Raw genomic sequence first — 14462 nt, 5'->3', positions numbered from 1 at the left:
TCTAGGCCAAGATCTTGTTTGAAGTCCCAGTGCATGTGTAGTTCATTCGTTTTTGCCAGTGGACACTCCTGCAGGGTGGGAGAACTTCCAGAGCCTGGATCAACCAGGCAGCGATCACTGTTATAATTGTGAGATGTAATCCCCCCAATGATTATTTCACCATCTGTGTTGTAGTAGCAGTGCTGTTAAAAGGAAAAGTAATAATTTCAGATTATTTTTTAGTCATATTTACTATCCTGGTAGTTTGGTACTCTACATTACATGTGGTTGTTGAAAGTGGCATCCATGCAGGATGTGGATATTTCCTGGAACAGGTCCTTGGTCCACACAGTGGCTCTTAAGAAGGTCGTTCCGTAACTGGAGTGTCAAACTTGTTTGCTTTTTATTGAATCATATACTCATGTGGTATGTGATTGAGTGATTGAGTTTCTAAAAAATATTGTATGATTTTATTTCCTCAGGGCAGCCCCTCCATGAACTGCTCCAGGACCACATTTGTCAGAATGCGTGCCTCCAGAAAAACCTGAGGGTCATTGTCCTCCCTCATCTGGTCCATTGCCACCGCCAGCAGAGAGCAGGGAGGCGATGTGGCGACCTGACGAGCCACTTCAGCACCTACGTCTGCCACTCTGCCTGGTCCTGCAGCTTGTCCGGTTGATCGCTCTGGGTGTCAAGTGCTGTGTATGACAGGCAGGAATGGTGGATCCAAAGTGCGGACTCCAGAAGGCGAAAAATGCACTCACAACAGCTTTGTTCCTGAACATGAAAATAACTAAACTGAAAACAGAAATAAACTAAATAGGCAGACTTGTTTTCAAACCTTTTCCACCACAATTAACAGGTTGTGAAAGGACAGTCTTAGCGGTCTCTGAATTTACTAGACGAGGCTTAGCTAAGATAGGTTTTAAATTTTTTCCACCGTGACGAGCAGTCTGAGGAAAAACAGTTCAAGCAAACAGACTCGGGGATGAGAGAACCTCAATTAACAAAACCTGAATTGATGGTCTTTGAAAAATTATTGTCTTTTACCTGCTTGAGAGGTGCAGAACAACACTGAGACAGGGAAGGCATATAAACAAAACCTACAATTGGAAATCAGGAGATACTAAAGGGAGCTAGAAATACAGAAACTAAATTATAGAAACACTAAGTCACAGAATATAGACAAACAAAATCAAAACCACTGTGTCACCAGACCCAGGTACCATAACACTGGGCCGCCACGTGCTCACGTTCCATGGCCGCCATCTCAGCCAGTTTTCTTTATTTATCGACATCAATGTTCGGTCCTCTGCGTCAATAAAAAGGGCCCAATGCCTCATCAGCACAATCATCTTAATTTAAAATGCCAGAGACCATTTTCTACCTTCACACAAGGCCCATTATGCATGTGCGTGGGTAATTCTTCCAAAAATATCCCATAGAAAGTATTATTAAAATCATTTCTGCTAAAATGTGAGAAATTTGTGACAAATTGCAAAACACCTGGCTATGTCTTCACTAAAACCTCTGTAACTTTGCTCTGTTTCACTTCAGCAGCATCAATTTTTGCACAGATAATGTTCGTTTGTTGAACGTTTGTTCTGAAATTTATTGTGTACTGCACCATATTTTCAAAGGGGTTACATGCGATAAAAATACAAAAAAAATAGGCGATGAAAAAAAATCTTCGTATTTTTCTATGTTCCAGACTCAGTTACTTTGACACAGTAACGTCTGCTGTAATATTTACACCTCTGTTGAAGCGTTAGCTTTATTTTGATACCAAGACTGTTTGCACAGAGTTTTAGTTGCAAAGAAATACTAATGACAGAACTTCATTTATCACACTGATGCTCGGCAGGTCTTTGGGATATTTCTGTGCCAGACATCTGTGAGCTGGTATGTACTGTGAGGAAAACCTTTGCACTTCTAAGACAAAGGGCGACAACACTGACAGTTACAGCAACAAAATAAAAAATAAATCTCACTAATAGCGGATCACGGATCTCATTAATAAAATGTACCTGCTGTCTCTGGTATCTGGATGCTTCCTTCCAAGTGGCAGCTGGTTACTCAGGAAGGCATTGTATCCATATATTTGAAACAGACCTTCAGCTTCCTTCTGCTCTTGTTCTGTCAGGCCATCGCCCCACTTGGTAAACAGGACGGAGTTTGGGTATAACTTTGGCATAACGATCTTCTCTTCTTCTTTGTCCACATTTCGTAAAATGGAATTTGTGAAATTCTTTTGACCTAAAACCTCGATCAGCTTTGCTTTTGTGGAGGTTGAAAAACAGAAGGATGAAAATTGTTATTCATTGTTGGGGCAAAAGAAGAAGAAATTGGCTAGAAGGATTGTTTCGACTTATCAAGTGCTCTTCAAAAACCTGTCATACAGATCAAATCTAGCATGCAACTTTCCCCTTTGGATTCCCCACCACAACCCCACAACAACACACACACACTGCAACCTTTTGAACAGGCTTTAAAACTCAAGCTGTATATAAAAGCACATCTTATCTTAAAGTTTAAACATTTCTAAAAGAAAAAAAACTCACACAGCTATTAAATAGCATTTTACTGACGTAAAGGTGCAGAGGTGATGCCAACAACCGTTATCAGGCTAACAATAAAGGTTCCAAAGTGCACACAGTAAATTTCACGTGCTTGTAAAACTTACTCAGCCTCCTTTGTTTTACATTAGTTCACTGTGGTTGTAATTGATATTAAAATATTAGTACATTTAGGATAAATGACAGCTTTGAAGCATTAAATATTACAGATAAGATTATGCTTTTTGTGGTCTTCTGTATCACCTTAACTTCCCCATTAGCTTTATACTTTATTACTTCGTCTACTGACATTTAGACCCACCATACATTTTTTTACTGTCCGGATTATGAATGTTCTGAGGGGTTAGTACTACCTCATCACACGCCACCTTAATAATGGCCATACTTTCTATGATTAAATACAACCAAAATTTCAACATAGCAAAGCAATAAAATGCGTGTGAAAATAAACATTTAAATTCAAGTCACATGGTTATTGTAAGAGGGCCTCAGTGGAGAAAGAACACTTGGAAGCCGGACTTCTCTTCACTCGGTTTATTTACAGGCGCAGATAACAAGCAGCTCAGGTTGGTGGTATGAATGACAAAAGAAGAAAACTATACAAAAGCAAACTTACAGCCAAAGCCAAGCCCGTGGCTCTTAGTCTACTAGCCAGCACTTTAATCCTACAGTGCAATTTGAACTCTCCCTCAGGAGCATCAACCAGGCTTATAAAGCTTAAACCTCTTCACAGAACAAACCAAGCAAACATTAGTCTGTTAACTGTCATAATAGATGTTTTTACACAAAAGCAGGACGAAGACATTCTAGGTATCAATTCTGTGGCTTTTACAAAAACAACCACAAACATAAAAGTTTGCTTAGAGTGACTGAAAGGTTGTTTGAGCAGACTGAAAAACTCCCCCTGCTGGTCAAAGCCTTTATTGTCATTTAACTATTCGTGATGGCCACTCGACTCCCTCACGACAGCGTCAGCACTGAAATAATCAGTGCCAGGAACAGAAATAAAACACAGTAATTTGATTTTGTGTGCATCACTCATTCATCTAATGTTTCTGATGAATGTGTAGTTAATACAACAGGTCTGGATATATGTAAGGTGTCTATTAGTTATCAAGGTAGTTATCTCGTTGATGTCAGACGTCAGGAGAACAGACAGAGTATTTTAAACTGACAGGAAACCCAGAATACAAGGCATGCAGAAGAGCACCTGAAGATGGAACACAGATGGTCTACAGCATCAGAAGACCACGCCAGGTGCCACACCTGTCAACTGTTTCACATGCACTCACCAAAACCGGACAATAGAGCGATGGAAAAATGCTGTACTCCAGCAACATTCACAGTCCAGTACAGCACGTTTGGGATGTGGTTGAAGGGGAAATTTGGATGTGCAGCTGACAAATCTGCAGCAACTGTGTGATGCTATGATGTCAGTATGGAGCAAAATCTCCTGTGAATGCTTTGAGCACCTAACCGAATATATGCCATGAAGAATTGAGGCAGCCCTGGAGGCAAAAGTGGGTCTAACCTCCACGTTGGTTGAGTGTGGAGTAAGTGCATATGAGAGCATGAGGGTGGGAATGGATGTTTGTATCTGTGTGTGCCTGTATGTCTGTGTCTATATGTCAGGTTGGGTGTCAGGCGCCACCTCTCTGGGGACATCTCAGGCGCTCCAAGGTTTGGAGGCCTATCTCCACCCACCACCACTTCCCCTGCCAGTGGCAGACCCCCTCAGACATCGGTGCGTTGGTGGTTCTTTGTGTCCGGGGATGGGCGTCCAGGTACACACCGGCTCACTCCTTGGCGGCCGCTTATCGGGGCCTGGAGCCTGGGGCTCGCTCGGGCCACTTCGGAGGTGGGGTGCCCCCGGCCTCTCGGCCTGGGGCTCGGTCACTCAGGCGCAGCTGGCTGCCGGCGGAGCTCACGGGCGCGTCACTGCAACTCCCCCTGGCTTCTGCTCCGCGGCTGCTGAGTGAGCCCTCATCTGGGACTCTCCTCAGCTCTTTCCGGGACAGTGGCGCAGCTGCCCCTCTGTTGGTCTTCCTTGGTCTCTTGTGTTCTGGGGGCCTCTGGATGTCTGGAGTTTTGATCTCCTCCACACCTGCTTCATGCCCTGGAGGACGGGGCTGTGGCCCCCCCACACCCTCTAACAGATCATTACATGAAGGAACCTTTTAAAAAACAAGCGCGTCCATGCTCACAGGTGTACACACGGGTGATCACACCCACAAACTACACCCTTTTTGGCTCCTACCTCAAAGCACACTGTGTTCTGTTGATCTTATGTGCTGCACAATAATGTTTAATATTTAGTATTTACTGTCATATTCCCATATATCATTGTGATGTTGTTTATTCTATTACTCTTGTTCTCTTCTGCTTGCTTTCTTTTTTCTTTCTCAGCAGGTGATCCAGGTGATTGATATATGCATTTTTTTTTTCTGCCCGTTCTGTTGGTTTTTGTCTTTTGCCCTTCTCCCCCGTCCCTCTTCTCAGCTGTTTCTCTTTCCCTCTTTCTTTCTCCCCTTCTTTCCCCCAGTCAAGTCTGTCCCGTATTCAGTAAGTGAAAATAAAATAAACAATAAAAGGTGAATCAAATGGACCATTACGGCAAGGCTGGGATGGTCAGTTCGGTAAAGTAAATCCGTTGGGCATCTTTCTTTGCCTTTAGACAACAATTCTGATGGCAAAAGAGCCAAACGGGACAGGCCAAAAAAAAAAAAAAAAAAAAAAAAAAAAAAAGTGGGTCTAACCTTATATTTGCAAGGTGTAACTAATAAAGTGGCCGATGAGTAATTATGTCAAGTTATCTTTATTTATATAGCACATTTAAAAGACATCAAGTGTCGGCCAAAGTGCTGAACGCAGGGATAATATATATATATATATATATTAAAAAATGTGTATATGAAGTACTTTGATTGAAAACACTGATGTAATTCCGTGACATGTTGGAACTTGAGAGATCTGTGACATTAACAGGAGAAGTGCATCACCACAAATATCTTTAGCAGTGAAGTAAAAAAAAAAACAGCATTGTGTATAAAAACAATTTAAGGTAAAGATTTAAAAATGCTGGCAATCAACACAGCTGATTTAAACGGCTAAATCACCTCCTCAACATGTCATGAAGTTCTCCAGAGGCCTGGTAATGAACTAATCATTTGATTCAGGTGTGTTGACCCACGGTGAGATCTAAAACCTGCAGGACACCGGCCCCCGAGGCCTGGAGTTCCCAACCCCCGACCTGTAGCATCAACATGAAAATCCACCTTTTTCCTGAAATTATTGCATTCAGATTTTCACCCACGGCATGAATTTGAAACTTTGTTCTCGAGTTATCGCATTTACAAACATGCAGGGTGGCGACAATACCCGATCTGCCTTTTCCACTGCAAGAACTCTTAAAAGTGTATTTGTCTCATTTCTAGGACCTGGATCTGCAGAACTTTCACTTGTTCCATTGGCAGATTTTTTCACTTAATACAAGATTTTTGCCTGAAATAAGTGAAAAATCTGCCAATGGAACAAGTGAAAATTCCCCAGATCCAAGATTCACTGTCTAAAAACAAGTTCCTATATCTCACTGGAATGTTACTCTGTAGCTCAGGGGTGCCCAATCCCGGTCCTCGAGAGCTACCGTCCTGCAGCTTAGATGCATCCTTGTTCCCACACACCCGAATCAAATGAATGGCTTGTTATCAGGCCTTTGCCAAACATGATGGCATGCTGAAGAGGTAATCAAACCACTTGATTCAGCTGTGTTGGAGTAGGGATGCATCTAAAAGCTGCAGGATAGTAGCTCTTGAGGACTGGGATTGGGCAGCCCTGCTGTAGCTGATCGAAGTGTGATGAGCTATTTCAACTAGAAATTAGACAAATATACTTGGTAAGATTTTGAGTTTTTGGAGTGTACAGCAAGGGATAAAAACTGCAGATGAAATGACTTTTCTGCTGTGAGAATGTTTTTATCCATTTCTGTATGTTAGTAGTTCATCTTTTAATCTTGTGTTGCCTTAACTTCCCTATTAGTTGTAGCTTATGCTTCTTGAAACACTAACACTGTTTTTGTTGCACTGGCTGTTTGTGAGCAGAGATGGGCGTTACTGTAATCCGATTACTTTTTCAAGTAACGAGTAAAGTAAGGGATTACTATTGCAAAAACGGTAATTAGATTACCGTTACTTTCCCGTAGGAACACTGCGTTACTAAAACCGTGATTTTTTTGCGAGAATGTCTCATGACAGCGACGTAAGCGAGTGCGACGTTCGTGACAACAGCTGTGTGCAGATCAACAATGGATCACATATCGAGTGCGGAGAGAGTATGAGCGTGCAGCGTTTAAAGCGTGGAAGTACTGACCTTACTTTGAGTTTGATTCCATAAAAAGTGACAAAAACATTAGTGTCCGCTGTGCGTGGGAAGAAAACTTCTTTTTACAGCGAAAAAACCCCTAAACTTCCGAGCAAGCACCGAGTAGCTACGACGTAATGGGAAACTCACAGAGAAACTCGCGGATTCTTCCACTGACCGCGGCACACCTGCACCAGGGTAAACCTCCGCCTACCCCACTCCTGCTTTACAGGTGAAAATAAAATCAAAGACTAGCGGTCCTGTTGCTCTATTTCTTTTCTGCTGTGTTTTACTTGCATCTATTTGAAAGACTGAGTGTAAATACACACACACAAAAAATTATGAGCTGGAATGTGCAGAAAATAGGTTTAAATATTAAACAAATTTCTTCCAGTCAGAGAATGGTGCATATAATTACATTTTTGCTTGATGCATAAAGTTAAAAGATTAAAACTAATAAAACAAGTTTTAAAAAGAGACTTTTTCATTTGATTACATTTTGTATGATGGATTATGTAGAAAAAGTAGAATTGGGCTGAAAGATCTATCGCTTTATCACCTATTCAGGTTGTAAATCGTGTTTTTAAAAAGTAACTAAGTAACTAATTACTTTTGAAAATAAGTAATCAGTAAAGTAACGGGATTACTTTTTTGGGGAAGTAATCAGTAATTAGTTACTGAGTACTTTTTTCAAGTAACTTGACCAACACTGAGTACTGCTAAAATGTATTTTTTTTACACTGGGATTTACTGCAGTAGCACTGCTTTTAGTCCCCCTGCTGTCTGGATTGATAACAAACCTTCTGAGTACTGCCACTGAAACACTCCACCTTCATCACAGTCATACTTTCTATTATTAAATACAACAACCAAAACATGAGCACGGTAACGCAACGTCTATGAAAATAAAAAAAAGGGTGAATACGCTTGAGAAGCATTGTCATGTCAGACACATGCTTTGTTTAATGAAAATATTTACCAAGAAAACTAAACTTGAGACACATTAGGGGATAATTCTTTATTTATGTACAGAATACAGTTAAAGACAAAGCAAGATTTCACATCGGTCGCCTTAATAGTTGACGGTCTTGGCCGGCTTCGTCTCATCCAGTTCTGCTTCCAGGTAACGGAAGCGACGGTGGCGACGCAAAATCTCAATAGCCTTTTGCTCTACACTGGAAGCAGTGATGCCGAGATCCTCCAGACCCGGGAGTCCCGGGTACTTCATGTCTGTTGTGTGAAACTAGAAAATGAGAGCACATTAAAGGATTTTCTTATCGATTATCCTGAAAAAGCACCTTGGTACAAGGCTGAGGGGGGAATTCACACCAGCCTTCAGGCAATGTCAGATACTTGGCAGTCTTACCCTATTCACTTTGTCTGGGGTTGTCCAGGGCTCAAAAGGATTCATTGCAAACAACTGGGCAGCCAGGCTGGAAAATGAGCAAACCATCATTTATAACACTAGCAAACAACTTTTGATAACTATACTTCAACATAGCATGAAGTGGTTGTTCTGTATCTTTATTGTCCTAAATTAATCTGGATGGCATTACTTTGACCTCCAGTAATATTGTGAGAAATCTTGGAACAATTTTTGGCCATATGGATTCAACATGCGCACGAAGCATTTATGTGGTACAGCTTTCCTTCATTTCCACAATCGTTATATTCACAATCATCAGGTCCTGTCATATGTTAAAGATGATAATATCCAAATATGTTCTCAGACTCTTATCTTACTTGTGGTTAGTTTTTAAAAGTTTAATAAAAAGAATTTCTTTTTGGTAACGCTCACAGTCGGGATCAGGTGAGCCTTAACCATCCCTCAGTTATACTGCTGGGCACTTCCTACGATCCACTGAACATTTCTCCTTCACAATCTATATGTTTAAATACCAAACCATATATATTGTATTTCTTCATTAGTAATTATTAAACTCGGTCCTCCATCGTGTGTCTTCTGTCCTTCCTTTTCTCTTTCACCTCACCCCAAACTGGTTGCAGCAGATGGCTGCCCCTCCCTCAGCCTGGTTCTGCTAGAAAGTTTGCTTTTGCCACTGTTGTCAAACACCATGGGTTTGTCTAATTGTTGTGTTTTCTCCCTGACATGGATAGTCTTTACCTCGCAGTGCAATCCCCCAGAGGTGACTGCTGTTGTGTTTGTTAAAAAAAAGAAAAGAAGAAAAAGTGAAACTACTTTGGATGCAGATGCGGCTCTCAGCAGGAGCTCTGCATGCGTGCGGATCAGTAATAAATCACACTTGTTGCATATTTTTTTAAAACAGTTTTAAGCTAACTCTGATCTTGCTTTGTGCTCCAAATAGTCTGGGTTATTACTAAATAATGAATAATAATGAATACTTTTCAGGATCCACTGTTTACGTGACTGAATCCTTGAAGTATTTACCCAAATAAGACGACTTCTTTTAGGAGAATATTGAACCCTGAACATAATATATGAGGTGCTTACTGAAAAAGTGGGCGAGGCAGAGGGTAGGGCACAAAAGGTCTGTGCGCCACGGCGTAAATGTACTCCACCAGGTCATGAAGGAGGTAACGATTGGGTCTAGACAAAAGAAAACAGGAGAGATAGAACGAGAGAAAAATGTTTATCATGCACACCCATGGTAACAAAGGCAGGACTCGAGCCATTGACAAACATGTTGCAACAGACTTATCGTACAAATGACTTGATTCAATTTGACAAGTTAAGCACAAAATTAACCTTAGTCATCTTTCTTCAGTATGCTTTTACAAGTACTTTTTCTAAATAAGTTATGAATCAGTTACACCAAGCTGTGGTATGCCAACTTGGCAGCTGAGGCGGAGGGCAGAGACTGGAAGATCAAGGCGTGTCTGGTGGAAGTGGGGTGCAGCGGCTTTGTTGCCAATACAACAGAAAAACTGCTTAGATTGGAGTCAGAGGACAGGCGCAACGGCAGGCTATAACAGAATTAGCTAACACTGCTGAGAGGACCAATCACTGGCTATGGCTGAAGAGGGCTGACATCACTTGGGCAGCTAAGACAGTCGGCTAACTGCGAGACACGCGGTTACATCCTGTGAGGCTGTGGGAGTGTGTGGGTGGGGTGTTTGCCCGCTCTCCCCGCCTCCTCCTCTCTTGCCACTCCTACCCCCTCTCTCTCTCTCTCTCTCTCTCTCTCTCTCTCCTCTCTCCCCAGGACACAGCTGCTTTTGATTAGCCTCGTTTGCCACCTGACTCCAGTCAGCAATCACCTATGAGGCTATTTAAACTGGGGATGAGCTGTGAGCAGGGTGTTTTTTCCCTCTGTGGCTCTACACGGTTTTGTGTTAGGTTTTGGACAGACAGCCGCCTTCTGACTAGTGAGTAGATGGGCTTGTGGGCCCTGAGAGTGTCTCCCCGTGGTGAGGAGTAGGGTAGGAAGTGCCTCCCTTTTTTGTTTAGTAGTCTTCTTGTCTTTTGTTGCTGCGAGTGTTTCCTTTGTTTCTTTGGCATTATTGGTAAAACGGCGTTGCCGGCTCTTTAAGTTAATGTTGTGATGATGGCCGAAACACCCGATGAATCCAAGGTCGACTACTGACAATGTGTCCCAAAATCGTAATATTATAATCTAGATCAGATCTCTAATCCCTAAACGTAACCAAGGAAGATAAAAAAGGAAAAATGGCAGAATAGCTTGTAATAAAGGGCAGAACACCTTCCTCATAGCAGCCGTCCCTCATAACCTTCTCCATTTGAAGCAATGCATTACCAGGGATTGTAACATCTAATCCTTTCATTGAATTGATGTGGTTTTTTTTTTGTTTTGTTTTTTTTAACTGAATTTAACACCACCTAAAACGTATCACATTAAATTATACATCTCCATTATAAATCTGTTTTATTTTTTAGTCCAACATTTAGGAACTTTAAAACCCTCGTGTGTTCTTCTGCTGACGTACTGTTTCTGGCAATTTCACAGTACATTAAAAAACTAAAGAAGACATTGAAGAAAAAGGGTGGGTGTGGGTGTAGGGTTTTGAAGAAACACCCTACAGCTATGTTATGATTGTTGATGTTGTACAATTTGTCCACCAGAGGGCACTCTGGTGTTACAAACAAACGTTACAAACAACAACAATCTGATGCGAGCAATCAGGAAGTGTGTAAATGGGTATAATGGCAGCTATAAATTTGAACTTTTAAACATTTCAATATTTGTTGAACTTTCTGGCATAAATACATTACAACATGCTAACTTTGCTAACAAATTAGCCCACTTACCCAACAAGTGCATATGTCTTTCCATTAGCATCAGGGTCTCTGATAGCACTGATGATCGCCTTAGCCACATCCACCACCTGAAGGGGAAAGACGGTGCGTTTAGTTGATTTTGTTTACAGTTTTTGAAGCATTTAGTCAAAGAGTGGTGTGGTCATCCACAGTGTTTTGCAACCACATGGCCCAGTGATAAATTAGGTATGCAACAATGAATCAAACCAGTGGAGCCACTTAATCATAGCTGCAGTGGCAAGTGTGGCTCTCACAAAACAGCAGATGTGATGGAAACCATTAGCCACACTCCAACAAAATACAAACAATAACGTTCAATTTTTTTGTGTGTTATCTTAAAAGGGAAATAAACTGATAGATAAAGCAGTTAATAAAATCAAGCACTGCTTAGCTTTTAAATCTTACATGAACAGGCTGCTTCACCGTCTTTTTCCCGAGGGCAATAAGAGGAACGGCATTTCCAAACCAGCGCATATCTGAGGAAGGTTTACATCACACAGTTACACCAATTATCACTCATCTTCAAAGATGAGGAACAACAGCTCTGTGTGAAATTAAAGAAAGGAAACACTGTAGCTAACATGCAGGACAAAAGAAACCACAATTATAAAACTGTAATGAGCTTTTGCTGACATTTACACGACACAGAGGTACAGCCTTCTTACTTGCGTAATAGTTGAAGAATCTGTCCTCCCTCCCAAACATCTCAGAGGGCTTCATGATGATGGCATCGGGAAACTCTTCCCTTACTGCAGTCTCTCCCACAGCCTACAGTTAAAGAATGAGACACACAAAGATCTGTTAATAAACATTAATTCTGAACTGTAATATAAATGTACCAAAATTCGCTTAAAATTTCAACAAACCCATTCAAAACATAGTTTGACTTTGACAAAAAGAGGTCCAGTCTGTATAGAAGCTGTTCCTGACCTTGTTCCTCAGGTATTTGGATGGGCTGCGGATGTCAGCGTTGAGGTGCGACATGTGGACGAACTTTGTGATGCCGGCTTCTCTGGCTGCCCTGGCAATCTGCTGTGGGATGGTAACATACACATCCTCGAAGCGAAAGTTCCTTCACAGAAAGAGGTGGAAAAACCTTAAATAGCCAACCTCAAAGGGAACTTTAGCACAAACCAGCTTCATGTGAACACCAGAGCCTTTTTCCAGGCAAATATACCTCGTCTCCCACTCTCTGCCCACCAGATTGATGACAACATTTGAGTGCTCCATAGCCTGTTTAATGGAGTCTTTGTTCCTGGCATCCCACTCCTTTAACACAATAAACAAAGACCAGGTGACTGTCATATCCACTGATGTTCTGCATTCATGGCCGTATGCACTTTAAAGAGTTTCTTCAAGAGAAATTTGCATCTATAAGCAGCTTACCAAAAAGAGGATTTGCCCAAGATCACCCATGGGCCTGAAGTGCATGAGGTCATACTGATCACAGCGATGAGGGATTATAATCTGAGACCCAATCCGACCTGAAAACACCACATGAAAACATTTTAACTTCCCCTAAACAGTGTGTACTCTGTAATCCAGCATTGCAGTATGTATACGTACTAGCTAATGAGCAAATGCACATTAATATCAGCATTTTCCCCACTTTTTCTCAACTCACCCAGCCTACTGACGACGTATCGTCCCAGGAAACCTGTGGCACCAAACACCGTGGCAGCTATTCCGCTAAAAGAGGAGCGTCCTCCTTTCCCTTTAGGGATGAGAGCATGATGCAGCTTCCTCTGCTGGACTGTGGTGACAGATGCAGCTGACAACAAGGCAGGGTAGGAGTTGCCTGCTAGGGGGTGTAGAAAGGCAAGTAGCAGTTGGATTTAATCATAAGGTGAGATGCAATCAGTTACAGACTTAATTGGAAAAGACCATAAAGCTGAATGATTGGCACTTCAAAACTGTAGTAAAGCTTACAATTTAGCCTCATTCATCTGGCAACCGAAAGCCACAATAGAGTGTGCATGGTATTACATATTAGAGTAATGCATTTTACTAAAGTTAAGTTAGTTTAATTTAAACACCACAGAATTTAGCCCAAAGTCCTTTACAAGCACTGTTAAACGTTTCCATAGCAAATCCTGATCACCTTTAGTTTTTAGGCAACAAGGGGCATTGAGAGAAATGTATATGTTATAATTATAATGTTGTTATAATAATGACTTCATTGAATTGGAGGCAAATTGTGAAATTAAAAGACCTGTAAATTACTGTGAAGCTAACTCATAGACGGCTTTAAAAGTAAATAACATTTTGAAACATTTATTAAAAACGTCACAGGCAGCCAAAGCAGGGGAGCTAAAACAGAAGTGACGTGCTGTCTTCTCTTTGTGCCGGTTAAGAGCCGAGCAGCTGCATTTTGAACCAATGTCAAACCAGAGAGTGGAAATGGGAAATCCTATATACGGGGAGGCTGCAGATGACAGAAGCGACAACATTGTCCTTGATTTCACACTGGTTCTCAGTTTGTAAATGCATGAAACTAAAAATGTCAGCTAATGTGAACTACAGGGCAGACTTGGGACTAAAGCTAGTTCAGTGTTTCCAGAATTATATAATTATATCATCCCACTTCGGCAGTTAGTCTAAAGACAGCATCCATTCTGTTAAGCAACAAAAATGTTGTTTTATTTTGCAGTAAAACAAAAAGAGAAACAGGAGATGCTAGCAGTCTGCGAAACATACGCTACAGCTGCACAGAGGAACCAGCTCGACCCAACATCATACTTCACGTCTTTGATATATTAATCCACAATGGGACGCAGTCGCCCAGATTCAGCAGTAGCTCATGGTAAAATACTTAATTTTACTGTTCTTGTTTCCTACTAGCTACCTTGAGCTCTTGCTAGCGGGTGATTGGCCGAGCCCGTTAGCAAGGTCACCCGAGCCGAGTGTCCCGTCTCCGTGTGATCTTGTTATGGAATCGCACAAATGTAGGGATTGGCTATATGAATCTGTAAAGCATACATCTACACATGCTCTGGCGACAATTGTAACGGTACTCACTTGAAATCTTTGAAAGGACACTCGCAGGACGGCTAACCAGCACTACGGTCGCCATCTTCCCAACTACGGCAAACCCTGTCGGCCAAAATACGAGCGCTACCGCACGAAGAAGGCGTAAAAACCATAATATACTGTATAAATATATATATTTACAGTATATTGTATAAAGAACCTTTGTTTTCTGGGCAGTTTGTCTTAATTTTAGCTTTTCCAGGCTTGGACTTGATATAACTTTATTTGTGTCTTTTTTATTATTTTGGTGCCAATAAAAACTA

General features: G+C 41.5%; 1 protein-coding gene across 2 annotated transcripts; it reads right to left on the bottom strand.

Moving 5' to 3' along the window:
- Nucleotides 1-7922: 7922 nt before the first annotated feature.
- Nucleotides 7923-14251, bottom strand: ndufa9a (NADH:ubiquinone oxidoreductase subunit A9a). Of its 2 annotated transcripts, none has more exons than XM_085357186.1 (11): nt 14188-14251; nt 12794-12970; nt 12556-12653; nt 12347-12438; nt 12100-12241; nt 11835-11937; nt 11575-11645; nt 11161-11237; nt 9385-9480; nt 8278-8344; nt 7923-8154 (listed from the first exon to the last, which is right to left on the bottom strand). In XM_085357186.1, the coding sequence occupies exons 1-11, from the start codon at nt 14240-14242 to the stop codon at nt 7984-7986; spliced, it is 1149 nt and encodes a 382-aa protein (XP_085213312.1). In that variant the 5' UTR covers nt 14243-14251; the 3' UTR covers nt 7923-7983. The 2 variants fall into 2 exon arrangements, with proteins under 2 accessions (XP_085213312.1, XP_085213313.1); XM_085357187.1 differs by having other exon boundaries at nt 12794-12967.
- Between the last annotated feature and the right edge of the window lie 211 nt (nt 14252-14462).

Source organism: Diplotaxodon limnothrissa, linkage group LG7 (genome assembly GCF_057381915.1).
Source record: "Diplotaxodon limnothrissa isolate DT_005_m linkage group LG7, D_limnothrissa_male_GT1.1, whole genome shotgun sequence".
Taxonomy (NCBI): Eukaryota; Metazoa; Chordata; class Actinopteri; order Cichliformes; family Cichlidae; genus Diplotaxodon; species Diplotaxodon limnothrissa.
Note: the sequence above shows the minus strand (reverse complement) of the source record. Positions and strands in the feature narration are given on the sequence as shown.

Excerpts from the sequence above, each read along its gene's own strand:
- ndufa9a (XM_085357186.1), bottom strand. The coding sequence starts at position 14,242 with ATGGCGACCGTAGTGCTGGTTAGCCGTCCTGCGAGTGTCCTTTCAAAG. Across the intron at positions 11,938-12,099 it reads CCAAATACCTGAGGAACAAG|GCTGTGGGAGAGACTGCAGT; the intron begins GTCAGGAACAGC and ends CTTTAACTGTAG. Across the intron at positions 9,481-11,160 it reads AAGACATATGCACTTGTTGG|ACCCAATCGTTACCTCCTTC; the intron begins GTAAGTGGGCTA and ends TCTTTTGTCTAG.